The sequence below is a fragment of the Azolla caroliniana genome, unplaced genomic scaffold (assembly GCF_043228905.1).
Source record: "Azolla caroliniana isolate FFs.n. ecotype wild unplaced genomic scaffold, voAzoCaro1.0.p SCAF_9, whole genome shotgun sequence".
In the NCBI taxonomy this organism is placed as follows: Eukaryota; Viridiplantae; Streptophyta; class Polypodiopsida; order Salviniales; family Salviniaceae; genus Azolla; species Azolla caroliniana.
In genome coordinates, this window is record NW_028230444.1 from 22,380,457 (window position 1) to 22,397,763 (window position 17,307).

The 17,307-nt window shown below is 38.6% G+C and overlaps 2 protein-coding genes across 3 annotated transcripts; both read right to left on the reverse strand.

The window, feature by feature from the left end:
* Window positions 1-247: 247 nt before the first annotated feature.
* Window positions 248-6,718, reverse strand: LOC147860644 (uncharacterized). Of its 2 annotated transcripts, none has more exons than XM_087324894.1 (9): window positions 6,590-6,718; window positions 2,514-2,668; window positions 2,073-2,357; window positions 1,858-1,987; window positions 1,634-1,738; window positions 1,254-1,356; window positions 1,025-1,150; window positions 747-940; window positions 248-634 (listed from the first exon to the last, which is right to left on the reverse strand). In XM_087324894.1, exons 1-9 carry the CDS (start codon window positions 6,652-6,654, stop codon window positions 559-561), a joined length of 1,239 nt encoding a protein of 412 aa, XP_087181020.1. In that variant the 5' UTR covers window positions 6,655-6,718; the 3' UTR covers window positions 248-558. The 2 variants fall into 2 exon arrangements, with proteins under 2 accessions (XP_087181020.1, XP_087181021.1); XM_087324895.1 differs by lacking the exon at window positions 6,590-6,718 and adding an exon at window positions 6,291-6,329 and having other exon boundaries at window positions 2,514-2,694.
* Window positions 6,719-9,699: 2,981 nt separating this feature from the next.
* On the reverse strand, window positions 9,700-15,575 carry LOC147860645 (squamosa promoter-binding-like protein 9). The gene is made up of 11 exons (XM_087324130.1): window positions 15,437-15,575; window positions 13,800-15,314; window positions 13,482-13,689; window positions 13,249-13,432; window positions 12,211-12,506; window positions 12,053-12,127; window positions 11,856-11,963; window positions 11,647-11,764; window positions 11,244-11,539; window positions 10,617-11,141; window positions 9,700-10,473 (listed from the first exon to the last, which is right to left on the reverse strand). The coding sequence occupies exons 2-11, from the start codon at window positions 14,504-14,506 to the stop codon at window positions 10,090-10,092; spliced, it is 2,901 nt and encodes a 966-aa protein (XP_087180256.1). The 5' UTR covers window positions 14,507-15,314; window positions 15,437-15,575; the 3' UTR covers window positions 9,700-10,089.
* Between the last annotated feature and the right edge of the window lie 1,732 nt (window positions 15,576-17,307).

A 17,307-nucleotide genomic window follows, 5' to 3' on the forward strand; every position in this document is an offset into this window, starting at 1 on the left:
TATTGTCTACCATTAACTTGAGGTCGCGATATTGTCTTCCAGTTTCAATAACTGTTCACCCATGGTCTGTCTAAAGAACCTGTGCAGTTCAAATACCTTGACCATTACAAGCAGCCGCATTGGATTAGAAACTATACAGAGAGAAAATGATAATAAATATTACTGTAGAACAAGTAGATGAGAATAACAGACTCAACAATTCTCAAGATTTTTTGTATTAGGACAACCAATTCAAATAAACACAGCGCATTTGCACTTTGAATATAATTCATTCATGCAAACAAATAGTGTGATTCCAATCATTTCCGTTTACAATCAACAATAGATTGCAACATTAACAGAATGTGAATCCAATCATTTTCATTTAGAATCAACAATAGCTGGGTACCCTCTACCCAATAGCATTGATTGACAAGTGCTTTCTTCCGAAGTTCCAAAATATAATGACTTCAGTTATTTTCTGCTTCATAAAGCTAGCTTTTGGATGTTTCAATCATTGTAATAGAACCAAAACCCTTAAATGCATTCTGAGAGCCAAGATATGAATGGAAAATGTCTTCATCCAAGAACAATATCTTCAGGACTGTAATACTCTGCTACTAACCTGTAAACATAGGAAGGATTGTGTCCACCTCTGTAAGAAGAAAAACCAAGAAAAAAAAGTTCAATCAGAGGAATTCCATTTCCCTAGAAAAGTTGGATTCATGTGTAAAGTAAATGCATCATAGTATGCATTCTTCTCTTACGTATCAGTAATAAACAGGCTCACAAGCTCAGGTGGAATGTAGTCAAAGCTTGGATTGACTGCTTGGAGTGATAGTCCACCCGAAGTTTGATTGATGTTCGCACAATCTGAGATATCTCCATATTCCAAAATATGAGATGGGGACTTCATCTCATTCACAACCACATATGGATTGTGAGGATACAACGGACAAAGCTACATTGCAAAATGACTTCAGGTTAGGACAGAATCTTCAAGAGAATTGATCAAGAGCTGCTTTTGATTTTTGTTATTTTCTACCTTGTGCAAGCCAGCCAGAACAACAAAAGGAACCGCATGATGGTGTGCTGCAAGGGCGACCATATGAGAACCAACTGCAGCAATAACTCCTCCATTGGCCATGACAGCATGAGCACCTATAATTACCTGCATAAAGCACAATTGTTTTACTTAAGTGTACAAAAAGTACTTATTGAGCTTCAACTTCAAGCCACACTTTTTGCATCAAGATATCAAAACAGATACAAACCATGTCCACTCGGGATATCATTGCATAGACTGCAGAATCAGTAATCACAGTTGTCTGAAGATCCAGAGTGGCCAACTCTCTGGCAAGTGAGTGACCCTGATATCTACAACCAAAATAGAAACAATCAACGTCCAGTAATTCAAAAATCAAGCATAGACAGAATTATAATCACATTAAATCAGAAAAAACACCACAGATACACATATACAGAAGGAAGGTTAAATTCTCAAACCTAAATAGATCATCACCCTAGATAACCATAAAAAATAGGACAAACCCATCTAAGCTTAGAGAAGTCCACACTGATTATTGCACAACCACAAACAACAAAGTATTCTGACATAGTAAGGCAGTATATTAAGAAACAGTAGTCAAGGCACCTTGGAGCACCTTCAGCAACAAATACTTGAAATGACCTTTTCTTCTTTGCTTCATGCAGAAAATGCAGAAGTGATCTTGACCGTCCTATAGTAAGTATCACTTCACTGCACATAGAAACTATGAAAAATTATTGCATAACAAAGGAAAATAAGATGTTTATTGCATAGCAAAATGAGATGTTTATTCCAAAATTAAGGTAACAAACAAAACTACCATTACATACTTCTGATGAATATGCTCAAGTGACTGCTCTGCAATCTGTGCATGATAATTATTTATGTCTTCAAGTAGCTCATTGATCGCCTCAATTACTGAATTCCTTAGTCTTAACCCCTTGGAGTTTTTGTCATAAGCTGCATTATTTATAGAAGAATCAGCAAGCATAATTACTGAGTATAAATTGATCAAAATGAGCCACTTTTACAAGGTGGTGTTTACATCTACTTTTTCCCTCCGAGTCACCCCCTGAAGATGATAGCGCCACTGCAGATTGTATTGGAACAGATTCAAGTAGATTATACAGCGAAGGTGCTCGTAAGGCAGTCCTATTGGCTGCTGCAAGGACAGCTGCTGATAAAGCAGGTAAGCCCTCACGATCCCTGTCATCATTGTCATCACTATCAGAGGGGGCCTCCACCCCTTCAGCTGAATTAGTGGCAATCGATATTTCCTCTTCGCGTATTATGTGTAGCACTCGTCTAACAATATTTCCAACAGCCAACTCTGCAAGGTTTGAAGAGAGATCTCTAAAACTTTAATCACAAATATTATAGGATTCCCAAAATGTTTGTAGCTATGTATGATAACATACATCTACTCTTTTTAAATATAATCTGATGTGTAGAGGATTGGAAACATATAGCACAATACTGTACTAACCGATTGGATTAGCAGATATAAGACGGATGCCCACATCCTTAACTGCTTCGAGAAGGCTTGAAGCATGCCCAGAATGAGGGGTCCGTCGTTGAGAAACCACTTGTCGAAGCAATAACACTGTTAGCCTTGCTGAGTCCAATGATCCTTCCACTTGTCTGATCCCTTCGAAAGAACACACATGCTATTATTACAGATTACCAAATGGTAAGGAAACAAATAAAGGACCTCTAACTATGAATTTTATATTCACTCAATTTAGAATAATAATTTTAGATACTGTAGAGGGGCTAATGAATATACTTAAAGAGACTGACCTACTTGCTTCTGCCATCTACTCTGCTTACATAAGGTTGACATTCCTCTTCCCTAGATTGTTTGGTGTGGACTAATGATCTCCATTAATTCTAATAATATTGTGAGGAATATGTTTCTAGGAAATCCTATAATTTCCCCTAATTATCAAACTAATTCAGAAAGCTGGACAGATGAATCTGCTATTCTCAATGCTTTGCACATACTTAGTGACATTACTATTCATTGAAATATAAATACTGGAATCCACCTTTCAACCAGTAAAATAGCTTCCACTAAGCATGATTACAAATTTAAAATTGAAAACCAAAATTAAATTACTAGCATGCGAAGAAGCATGGAATATGAGATACCCTAACAAGCTTCACACTCACTCACTCAGAAATGCATCTCTCAAAAAAAACTTATTAAATAACCCTCGCTTTTGCATGTCACAAGAGAACCCCTATCCCTCAAATAAAGCTGCAGAAGGGGATATATGCTAAAAAGAAACATGGCTCATACGACATCATCATGCTTCGATGTGATTTAAGGCTTGTTAGCTATGTATCTGAACACACCATGTGAAGGTGATGACACAACCTTTTAATGCATGCAAAGATGTGAAATGAAGAATTGGATTGCCATTGTGCATGGAAAGGCAACAATATGTTATGCCATGTGCAGATTCTCCACTCCATCTTCTGATTACGAACACAAGGTTCTTCTGATATTTCTGCAGTGTTTACAAAACATTTTCTCAAATAAACCACACTTGAGAATCAATCACTTCATTTTTTAATTCGAACTTGATACGTTGAATGTCTCTCTTTGTATGAGGTAAAGTCCTGGATGTCTCTCTTCTGAATGTCCCCTTTCACGACCAGACTTCATTCAATCTGCACCTTTGGACAGATTAAGAGTTTCTCTAGAGAGAGAGAGAGAGAGAGAGAGACCTCAACAATGGGTTTTTTCTCAATATGTTCAAAAGGGTTCAAATGATGAGATGGAGATATAGTTCCAATTTTTACGTTATTGGGATCTACAACACAATTGGAATATGCGTAATGCTTTCATGTTTGATAATAGACATGAGGTGAAAGTCTATATAAAGAAGCTGAAAGGTATTCTCATGTGGAATTTTTGGATGTTAGAGCATGTGGGGATCATTTCTGCAAATGCATATTCCGGTTTTTTAATAGCATTACAAAATGTCCCTCTCCCTACATAGGCATATGATAGGTAGAGGGGACTAAGAAGTGTTGTAACTAAGTGGATTTTACATCAATTAATATAATTGTGTGCGTTTACCAAAAGAGAGAGAGGGGGAGAGAGAGACTAAGGAGAGAACTATGAATATCATAACTGGCATTGTTTACCCTGATTGAAATCAAGGAGAACACACATATTTATACAAGGTTGGAGTGATGGAGCTAAAGAAAGTTGTGATTGAGCTCCATCACTCCTAATGCTAGAAGTCAACCCCAAGATACAGAAATGGGATCCAGACCAGGATATAACAAAGGGGTTACGATTGATCGGGCAATGGCAATTTGCCGTGCACGTAGGCCCTTGCCCCATCGACCACGACCTCGACACCCTTGTCACCGACAAATAAAAGCCATTATCTCCCGCCATCGTAGGTGCTTCCCTCGCTTCGGAGACATTTCCATTCTGGATCGACCTATGATAGAGATCTTTCGGAGACAAAAGCTACAATATACCTAACTTGAGAATCTCGCATGTGCCAAAAACCAGATTCTCTCGTCTCTTTTCTTTTCATCTTATTTACTTTTATATTTACTTTATTTTGATTTGTTCTCAAAGACAAGAAAACATTTAAGATGTAATCTCTTATTCGGTCTTATAGGCCATTTTGGCCTCGTAAAAGACGTTAATATATCTTTCTTTCTTTCTTTCTAGGTCATGAAATGGGTAAACTCTCTCTCTCTCTCTATCTATCTATCTATCTATCTATCTATATATATATATATATATATATAGATATATATATATATATATATATATATAGCACCTAACTACAAAACAATATTCTTCGTGGAACAAGGAAGCCACACACATCAATACGTCTTAGAGCCCATCCCGTATCCAAAAGATTAGCGCATACTCACTACAATGTGAGATGGGGCACAAGCAATGAGATGGGGCCCTAAACAAGTTGAGGGAGGCTAAGTATCACACTTCGATACAATGCCCTGCCTTCGATCACATTCAACTATGCTTTTCACACATCTTTGGCCAAACCCAATCCTTGTATGAATTCCCCTCAAAGTCCCAATGTGCACTCTCAATTGTAACATTCATTCGTAGAGTTCTTGAACATCATGAGTCACTATTCACTTTTACATGTATTATGAGAAAATGTTATAGTTTTTGTCTCCTAGATCATATTTGACCTCCAAAGACAATAATAAAATATGTTTATCTATCTACATGTGGCTTCTAGGATGCTCAACATATAAATTAATTCACAAGAAGTATGAATAGGCATGATCATTTGAGTGCCATACTCAAATCTCCACCAAGAAGGGTGACCACATATTTGTGTGCATTATTTTCACACAGAGAGTTCTTAGTACAAAGTAGTAAACCCCCAAGATGAGACTCCACAGGCTGCTGCCACAGCATGCCAGGTCACAGTAAACCAACCTGGCCTTGTTCTCAACAGGCCCTGCCCATTTTATGATAACGAGGCTTAACAACTCTAGGCTCCTATATGAAAATTGTTTAGGTTCCACCCTCAGCTTCCCAACCAAACAAGACCTCTATGAAGCTCCTACTATGGGCTTTAACATGCAACATACTTTAGTAAATCTAATATTCACATTTTTTTTATTGTTTTCAATGCTCGTTGGTAAAAAAGCATCTACAGGTGTAAACTCCTTATGTGTCTCATATGCAATTTGTTTTTTCCGAAACAGCAAGATATCCAGTGTCTTCCATCCTTCTTTTATATGAGAGAGGTCTTACGCATCTTTTGCACAGATGAAGAGTTATAATTATACACTCTGATCACCTCATCCATAAGCCGTATATATTGCATTAAAATATAGCACCAACAGAGACATCATATGAAAGACAAGCATGTCCCCCAACAAACATAAACCTAGTCCAGGAAGACATTTCTCAACCAACCTGCCTTCTCAGACGTGAACCTTTTTACCAAACACTGATCACATTGCTTTGGATTGTGACAAAGAGGAAAAGTTTCTCTCCTGTAGGATACATCATAAAACCGGAATATGTTCTCCCCAAACATGAACTAACCCTAAGGAATTCATTTATCAGACAAACTTCCTCCACATATGAACCTACACTGAATATTTGAGGCCGTTTTCTGTTCTTTGAGTAGTGAAAAAAGAGAAAAAAAAAAGTATCTACTGACAGATATACCATATATAGGAATGCCTATCTCCCAACACATACTTCATATGATAGACAAGTTACCACTTTGTCCCTCCAAACATTGAGTCTACCGAAAGAAGGCATCTTTCTTTCTTAGAAAAGTTCCATTTTACCCTCGCACAAAAAACATTTTCTAAAGATCAGAAGTTTCAGGCAGCATCACAGCCAGCGCAGTGGAAGAAAATGGGACATGTTACTCCGAAGAAAACAGTTCAAAGGGAGCAGGAAGCCATGCCCTGCACATTAGGGATTCGGACTGGTCTGTTCTGATCGGATCTTACAATATTATCTGATTGGATATGGGGAGGAGAGAGGTGTGGGGGGGGGCGGGGGGGGGGGGGGTGAAAGGAATAAAGTACCTGCGCTGGAGCTTCAGAACCAAGTCGTTGATGGAGAGCTGGAGGTCAGCCATGGCAGGGGCCATGCTTCTCTCGGACTCTCTGTGTGTGTAGAGAAACAGAGCACAAGAAGTTTTCTGGCAATGGAAGGTGATGTATCATTGTATGTATGTATAAATACATACATACATACATACATACATACATACATACATACATGTTGACACTACCAATATTGTGGAAATACATACATACATACATACATACATACATACATACACACATGTTGACACTACCAATATTGTGGAAATACATTGGGAGTTTATCAAGTATACTGCCTTGAGACGAAGAATAAACAGATCAATTGCCGACCTTGTGCATGTCTTAATCGAGGACAGTGAAACTGGCACTCGCATCGGAGGAACGGTCATAGAACGGTACAAGCAACGACAAGAAATATGTGAGAGTGGTCGATTGTCACCCCGTGCAAATTGTAGGGATCAAAGGTCCAAACTTGAAGAGGCCAAGAGAATATTGGAAAGGTATGTCGACGATACCTCCACAATGCATATTGTGGACGAGGCCCGATGTTGGTTTATAATCTTGAGCATGACGACTCCCACTCTATGGTATAATGTCTCACTCCAATGCTCATATTGTGATTGTCAAGCCCTTGCAAGCAAATGTAAGCATTTACTTGGTATCCGAAAGATTATTGAGAGGCACGTGCCACATTTATGTGGCTCGTTGCCTTTTATAGATCATGTGACCCAAATGTGAATGGATCACAATACAGAAATAGAAGTGGAGACAGAGGTAGAACAAGTCGGGGAGACAAACCCCACAACATCAGAGATGGAATCATTGAAGTCCAAAATATAAATGGTTGAGGAAGCACTTCAATGGCTCAAGCAAGGGTTAGGAACCTTCGACCGTGCAACTATTTTGGAATGTATACAAACATTGGAAGACATGACTGAGAAGGTGTATCGCGTTGGTGCACCAAAATCACCCAATGAAGAAGATGGTAGATCAGTAAGTCTCAACCAACAAATAGACATCTCGCAATAACTTATTGCCAACTCCCCAAACACTTCCAAATCCCACACCGGAAAACTACAAAGAGGTGCAAGTCGGGCGAGGAGGCAATTGCCAATTTGTGACCATGACAAGGTTTAGTGTTTGCTTTGCGATGGCTTGACCTTGACTTCAAGGGACTCGATTGTTACATGTTGTAAAAATTGTGGTTGCATTTTGCCATCATCCCGACATGAGCCATAATCTTAATATGTAACATGTATTCATATTTCATTTTAGGGTTTTTGCCTTGGATTATTCCCATTGTCAACATTTGACGTTTTAATCTTTTATGTAAGACTTGTTATTTGAAACTTTAAGTTGATTTGTTATTTAGAGCTTGGAGATAGAAGTTTGTGTGATTTTTAAGTTTTAACTTTTAGGTTTTTAGCAATTGGAAGTTTAGGTTTCTTTTGAGTAATTTTATGCATCATTTTCATGGAAAATATTTGTTGTACACTTACAGTTATTTGGAGTTTTTGATGTTTGTTTTTGAGTCGGGCTCTTGGTGACAGAGGTTGTCAAACAACGGGCTCCTGGTTACGAAGACAGAGTCGGGCACCTAGTTACAAAGACTGTTAGACAGTGGGGCTCCTTGTGACAAAGGCTCTCAGATAGTCAGGCTCCTGGTGACAGACGTTGTCAGCTTTTTATCCACATTGGACAGTGTAGATCGCACACGCCATCAACTATGCAACCTGCGCCATCCGCGCCCGTGATTCCCTCACTTGCCCTCTTTAATTTTTGGTAGTAGTTAGACATGAGCTACACACATACACACACACACGTACATACATACATACATACATTCATTCATTCATTCATTCATTCATATATACATACATGCATGTACAACACAACACATACACATAGAAGGCCTAGATAGGTCATGAAACTCCACACACGCACACCCTTGCGCCTCGGACGACTTCTCTGCATGCATCACCCCAACCACCTCGTTTGACTCACTCCTACTTGTGGCATGATCGTCCACTTATTGATCTTGACCTTCGTATCTCGCCCCCGAAACCCTTATTGCCCAACGAGCAAAGAACCACTAAAATATCAAACTACCTATGGGACTGAAATTTGACCTTATTGTGCCATGTTATGTGGAAGTCATGACAACTCTACTAATGGCATGACTTGTATTGCATAAGTGTTTTGAATATGCCATAGTGATCCTACTTGATGGTTTTCTATGGGTAAGGATGCTCCACTTGCCTAAAGAAAGAGTGTTATTATGTCATTGAATGAAGTGCAAATGAAACCATTAACATCCATGTCCCCAAATCTCATGACCACGAAGCATAAAACATCATATTTCATGCAACACAGTTGGTCGTCTTCTCAATTATAGTAATTGCAAACGACTCTGATATTGTGGTCCACAATATCAAGCAAACACTTGCATCCAATTCCCCATTATCTCCTTTATCAATTGCTTTTTTCAAATGGACCTATTTCACTATGTTACTGAACAACCAATGCAAATGGTAGACACAATTTCCTATAAGCGTATGTGAGGTTGGTCTTCTCTCTCGCCTTGCAAGTTGACTCCTTACACTAACACTAAATTAGCCTCTATATTTCTGCAAGATGGAGAATACAACTTAGCATGACTTTACTAGGTTTTTGAAACCCGTGGATCTAACATGAGACTAAAAATTACAGTTTTATAAATGGATTATCGTGTAGCATAAAGATTTATTCACTTGCATGAATATATATACATATACATATACACCTAAATGTAGGTGACTTTATTTATGTTGTAGGTGGGGTAAAAAATATACTAGTTTTGCATTATAGGGTTTTCATTAATCTGTGCATTACACTATGAAACGTAAACATAGTTGTTTAAAACATGAGTGTGTTTTCATGAAGACTTGCTAAGGATTATGGTACCAATGTTTTATTCCATTTAATATACTTTAAAGGAACTTTGCAAAGGTTGGGAGCTTCAATGCCACATGATTGTGAGGCTTGAGCCTCACAATCGCTTGAAGCACATCCGAACAATAGAGATCATCAATCACCATCAACTCCAAATATATGATATTGAGCATGTTACTAGAAATATTAGCCTTCCATAATATTAGTCATTTACTTTCACTACAAAGAGAGGGGGGGGAAGAAGATAATCTTCATCATAATCATGGAGCAAGAGAAGCTCAACAATAATAATACAAATTTATACAACAATGATTTGACAAAAAACTCGAGGCCATCCTCCGAGTATACCTAGCAGGATTAATCTATAAGTTGTTTCCAGTCTCAATCCTTGCATCAAAATTTGCTCCGAACAGAGAATCCTCATACAAAATGGAACCAAGGAGCTCCATATGTCAAGGTTTTCATACCAATGTGATGATATTCCTGACACAATCTGGGCCTTCCATCAGCGTTTTAATCCATTTTTGTTTACATAGAAAAGAAATTGTTCACGTATGCAGGTTTGATCCCCATAAACACCGCCTGAACGACATGGACATCTCTACTACTTCATGTGGATGTTGTAGCATAAAGCACATCCCAGTGCATATTGACACAACGCTAACTGCACCCACAACTATTCGCCATAGTCTTCTATGGCTATTAGCAGCATTTACGGTATTTCTTCTTGGTCTTCTACACCAATATAAAGACTCCGCCCAATTTTTGTTCTCCTCCGTAGTGTCATCTAAAAGTGGAATCATTTCCTTCATCTCCATGATGGTGTAATCGGTGTCCAACATAGAGTCTGAATTTTTCAGCATGTGGGGTGGTTCTACACACTTGAGTGCGAAACTCAACTTCTTTTCTAGATCTTCACGCGTTAATGACCCCTTCAGATGAGGAAAAAACCAGCAGCAATGAGATCAAATCAGTTAATGAAATTAAACCAGCTAGAAAGCATCTATGTCCCATGACAACAGTAAGATAACAAGCATATTTCTATGTGATTAAGTATTTTCAAGCAAATAGCTACCTGAGTTTTGCCAGATGCACTGGCAGAAGATATTTCATCTTTCAGGGAAGTTAATGACGGCAATTGTTTGGCTTTCATGTTGACAGAAGAAAATGCCTGGGATGTAAAGATATCATTTGCATTTCTCAGGGTTGCATATTCTGTATTCCAAGAATATTGAACCCCATCACAACCAATTATACCAACAGTAAGAGCTATCTGGGCAAGCCTTTCCAACACAACAAGGAGATTGTGTTCTATAGAAAACATCAACAGCCTCTCAAGCCTTTCTACAAAAGCCTTCTGTTTCCCTACTTTGTCGGAAGATGTCTGTTCCCTTGGGTAGCGGAACATCCACCCCAAATCAGCAAGAACATCCAGACACCACTGTGGCCTTAATAACTCATAATTACTATGCCTTGGACTAACATAATCATCTTCACATGCTGTCAGCACACCTGACATGAGCGAGTTAACCTCATCACAGACATATTTATCTGTCACTAATACTGGCATGAAATTACTGACCCCATTAGCTGTATTCACCTGTAAAGAAAAAACATATTTATCTGTCACTAATACAGTCCTCAGAGAAAATGACACACACGAAGATCTCAAGCTTGCAAAGAAACAAAACGCAATCCAAACCTCTACAAATGCTGGTCCAAAGTTTTCATTATCAGGGCAAAACACAGTAACCCTCTGGATTTCGAGGTTTTCTATGGTCTCCCACACTGGTGAATGAGTAAAATCATGGCATGATACCGGTTGGCAATCACTGCATTCTAAATACTGCTCTCCAAACGATACAAAAAATCTTCCTCCAGAGAAATTAAACCCACAAATGTAGACATGTGTGTGACAGCCAGCTTCCAAACTTGGAGGATATAGATCCAAAAGATATGGTGTTAACTGTTCTTTATGATTTATGTCCATCACCTTACCTAAAATATAATGAAATCAGTCGCAGGGATCTAGAAAAAAATGGTCAAAAGACCAACTAATTCATTGGATGAAAGAGAAAACACAGAAGGAATCCAAGCAAGCTCACCATCTTGTATATACATGTTCTTCAATTTATTCTGCAATGATAATTGACTTGTACCAAACACCCTGATTCCTGGGCACAGAAGTAAGGTCTCCATATGGCTAATCCAACCATCCATTATCTGGAAAGCATCACACCACCTCATATCCATTCTAAAAAATTCTCAAACTGTTTTCATTAAACCCTCAAAACCAAATGAAATTGTTTTTTACCCTATCCCACATCATTTCTGGCATCGCTATAAAGAATGTCATGATAATACAACCTGATCGTATATAACCCTCAAGTTCCACTGGCATATTTGCCAGCCACCCAAAAATCTGTTACATACAAAGTAAAATATTCATTATAAGAGATAGAACGATTTCTGGTTAATTGTGAGGTGCCTTCTGAAAGTTACTTTACGAACCTGTTGACGCAATCTTCGGGGAAAATCTGCAGGATTCCAATCATAGAGCTTGAATGAAACACGCCCGGTTGGATACTACAAACAGAGAACTATCCATGTTTTAGATAATGAAAAAGAGGCAACATCAACAAAAGAGAAAGAAAACCAGATTTCCTTACAGGAGCTACATATCTAGCATGTCTTATTTGACCACTTGGAACACCTGACGGGCTTGAGATCAGCTTATTTACATCATCTGTTGCTATCTCAGCTTTTTTGTTGGTGTGATGCATGGACTTTATGCTCAAATTAGCTAACTCTGAGCCTCCTGTAGTATCCTCCATCAACATAGTCAGTAATGACTGTGTCTCCAACTCAGTTTTCTCTGAACTCATAACCTCTTGCCCAAGTTTTGTGGATGAATCATCACTTGTGTGTGTGGTCTGGTTAGGCGAATCCAGTTTAGGATCCTCAACTGATCAAAAAAGAAAAATAAGAGTCACTTGTGTTTCTGACTTCAGAAACATCAATAACCGTGTTACATGACATTGTCAATGCATATCAACACTTGAAATATGCCAGTTTCAAGAATAAAATAGTCAACTCTGGTTTAATATAGCTTCATACAGGATATTGAAGGAAACGCTTTCTTTTAAGATGAAGGCGGTCATAACTAAAACGTGGGAATGTAGACGATCACAAAACAAAGGGAGGCAAAACCAACAATGAGAGGAAAGTCAAGAATAATCCCATTCTAGTGAAGGTTCCACAAGCTTTAACAAGTAACATCTACCAGAACAAGAGGAAAGCTGAGAGACAAAGTTATGCCAAAAAAATCATACTTATTCACTTTAACCCTAGTACACCAAAGTAGTTCCCACCAAGAAACTAAAATGTTTGATATGGGACAGTCTGAAGTTTCACAGCTTACTGCATTCCACCAGAACACATTCGATATGAGAGCAATATGTCACACCATTCATCATACCAAGCATGCCAACTACATATGCCAACTAGAATATGCATTCACCATGAAAAAATGCAACTCATGCTTCTCACCATGTCATAAACATAAAACTTGACATCCAATTTTTTTGCTTAAAATTTGATGCATCATCATATTCTCAGCTTTCATCCAACAAGTATGATGATGCATTGCTAAAGAAATGTTTGATGTTGTGTTCATTATATAACCTAGGATTCTGCAAAATTCAAACCTTTATTTTCATGCTTGGTATGTATTACTCGCTTCCGTAACCGTTGCTTCCTTTGATGAGTTTGCTTTGTTGAGACGGCCTTGTTCCACTCCTCGTGCGCTATCACCGAAATCACCAAGAGTACAATATTAGAAAAAAAATTCTTCATAATATATCTGTTAGTTTTGATTGTTTTCAAGATGGGCTGAAATAAAGTAAATTAGGTTTTATTAAAAAGTTGTTCTCAAAGTTACATGATGATCATACTGGTTTACATTTAATTTAAACATGATCAACACGCTACCATTCTGATTGTTTTCATTGCTATAATCACAGTCAGGATCCCCGTTCTCCTGAGTTTCTCCTCCTTCAAGAGGCCTTCGCCTTCTCCTCTTATTATGTCTTTCAAGTTTCCTTCTACAACTCCGTTTACCTTCATCGAAATCTGAAAGTCGATGAAATCTGCACCGCAATTCACAATTATTATTCCTTTTGTGACAAGAATAGGTGCATCAAAGAAAAGCAATTTCGCAAGGGAGAGAGAGAGAGAGATTATCGGTATAAATACTAACTTGCCACATTGCTGACAATAGCGATGAGGTACATCTTTCAGTATAACTTTGGGTGCATTGGCACATTTCAAGCAAACCCTATGTCGCTGATGGTAACCTTTAAGATGGGCTATGTCATCACCGCAGCTAGGCACCTGGCATCGAGCCCCTAATTTCGGTTTCTTCTTCACAACATCATCATCTTCTAAATCCATTAAAAGTGCATCTTCTTCAGGACATGCACATGGAATTCTTCCTGCCAAGAAGTTTGGGCAATCTAATCGAGGATCCCTCTTCTTCTTCTTCTTCTTCGCCATCTTGTTTAGAGCATTATCATCAGGAAGGTTGTCAGTGATATTTTGCAGCAGGTCGTGGTGGTGATTGTAATCGCTACTTTCAAGACTTCCTTCAGATATGTTTGTTGCATTCAAAACAGGGGTACTACTACTAGCTTCCCCATTTGTTGACTTTGCTATAGGATCACCACTTGTATTAGCAGTGCCTTGAGATTGCTCTACAGGGAAGCTTGAAGTAGACGAAGGGTGAATATGTGATGATTGTAAACTCGATTCGCTCGACCCATGGCCTTGAGGAGTACCTACTGAAGCATGTGTCGTCGATTGAGGTATACACAGATCCCCATACCATGGAATAACCCCAGTATCTTGTTCGAGTAAAAAAATGTTATCCCATTCCCATACTTCAACCGCATAATTGGAATCACCCATGCCTGAGGTAAAGCATTAAACAAAAAAAATGCTTGTTGAAGATACTCAACACTTGGACACAACCACAGTATTCTGCAGATTTTTCAAGGGAAAGCCTAAAAAGGAGAGATTATTTTTCTGACTGATCAAGAATCGTCAATATCCTTACGCCTTTGAAGAGGCTAAACCTAAAACTATTTATTTTTGTCTGATGAATCAAGCGCTGCCCTGAAACTAGATTTTGTTTTGCCTGGAGAATGAAGAACTACCCAAATGACCCTGTCCAATAATAATCTGCAGAGGAATACCCAAGATACTTTTTAGGGGTTCCGAGTTGTTCACATGGAGAAAATCTGAACCCTTTGAAGAGTAAACCCTAAATTAAGGTTTTTCTAATGGAGCCAAATCTGCCCAAATTACTACAATTTGCAACCTTTGACAGAGGCCTAAAAGTAGATATACTTTTCTGATGGATTCAGAACTGTCGAAATGACCACACCCTGTATCCTTTGAAGAGAGAACCCTGAAATTGAATCCTTCTCTTATAGAATAAGAACTGCCCAAACGACTACAATTTGCAACCTTTGAAGAGGAAACCTGAAAACTAGAGCTTTTCCCTGAGAGACCAAAATCTGGCCAAATTAACGCAATCTGCTAGGAGAATTTGCACAGGAAACCCTAAACCTAGGGTTTTTTTCTGATGTATCAAAAAACTGCCCAAATGAGCAGGATCTGCGGGACTTTGATTTACGAACTCTAAACCTCTATTTTCTTTTCTGTTAGCTCAGAAACTGAGCAAAGATGATAATCTCAGCTAGAATCCCTGCTCCTGTTTCCAAATTATCCAAAAGAATTGCATCCCATCCACACATACGCACAGGGGCACACACAGAGAGGAGAGGATAGGCAGAAAGAAAGGAAATCCAGCAGCAGAAAGTGGAAAATTTTTACCTTAATTCTCAGTTGACCCAGTACCAGGGAGGGATGGAAGCTGGATGGATAGATAGATCTCTTCAGAGAGATACAAAAACTCTTCTTCCTCAGAACAAATTAACACCTCTAAGGCACAGGAGAAAGATTAACATAAAAAGAGACAAAACAAAAAAGAGGAGAGGGAGGACTCTTCTTTCCAGAGGAGGAGGAGGAGGCAGTCTGATTTCGTGGAGAACTAGGCTTCTCTCTCTCTCTCTCTCTCTCTCTAGCTTCTCTCTCTAGCTTCTCTCTCTCTCTCTCTCTCTCTCTCTCTCTCTCTCTCTCTCTCTCTCTCTAGCTTCTCTCTCTCTCTCTCTCTCTCTCTCTCTCTAGCTTCTCTCTCTTGTGTCTGGTGCTTCAAGTCTCGGATTTCCAAGTGTCCGCCTGGACACCGATCGATCAATATATTGTCCGCGAATCTACGTATTCTTCTTCTTCTGGTTGTCCTGTAGTAATGTCCGCTTCCCCATCCCGTGTAATGCTCGCTTCGCTCATGGTGATTCATTAGTGTAAAACGTATGAGCTTTTTGCTCGTGTGCTATATTTTTATGTCTGCTTTTGCATGTGTAGGTTCGAGTTTTTGTTTAATGCATTGGTTCGTGATAACGATAATGTATGGTGTAACGTCTCGCACTCGTGATGGTGATGATTATACAAAAACATCTCTTCATCTTTTGCTCTGCAATCGAAGCTCACGCCCAAGTATATAGTGTATTTGATGTAATAATAATGCCTCTTTTACCTGTGGAGCTCGAGTTTATGTACATATCCAATCTACGTTGTAGTGGTGGATTCATTGTGAATATGGCATGGGTGACAATGAAACATAGCTTTACAAATGGACCCACAAGTCTGAAATGAATGAATTGCAGCAAGATTAATCGGGCCATCAAATTCATATATATTGGTCACAATGTAGCATTAACAATAAGAGCCATAGGCACACTCACGTAGTCTTGATAGAGGTCAAGCTCTCCTCATAAGAAGTAGTTAGCCTTCTTATATAGGCAAGAACACCCTAGGCCTTGGTGTGTTTGTACATAGACTAAGTCATGTGAAGCAGTAAAGTGATGACACATTTAACAATCATCTCACATTATAGAATCGTAATATTCAATTCATACCCTCATTCCTCTCAGAAATTATCTTGCATGTACTCGTCACACGATTTTGTGGAAACTACGAGGAGCTTCGGATTTTGTCAAGTTCAACCCCTCGGTAGCAAAATCTAACGTGCATGTGTTTATACACCATGGGTGAAGCATTTGCTTGATCGAGGGTATATATCTCTCAACTAACATCAGTGAATGAAAATATATAAGCGTGCTTTCTATGACTTTCAACAAACCCACCAAAATGGAAAACTTGAGCAAAAACTCATTCACAAGGTGTGAACATGATTTGAGATTTAAATCATGCTTTGTCCATATTTTATGACATATATACTTTTGTATGGCCTAATTGTATTCCAAAAGGGTTTCCCTTTGTTTTAGAGAAATCCCTACTCCAACTTTGTCCTTGTTTATTAGTAAAGGTTGTTGCCTCACTTGTTATCATTTTCTCTTCGACTTATCAATGCTTCTTGAACCCGTAAATGTGAAGGTTTGAAAAGGATTGCCACTTTTACGCACATGCTTCCAATCAGATAAAGGGTGAGTTCAATATATGTTAAGGTAGAGATAAATGTGTGGTCAAAGTGTATAAGTGATGTTATCTTCCTACCAAAGAGTTAGGGTGTTCATATGGATGCACTATGCCATCATGCCCAAACTCCATATTCCAAAGTATTGATCATTAAAACTAATCCATACTTTAATCATTATGAATGCTAGTATATCACCATGTTATGA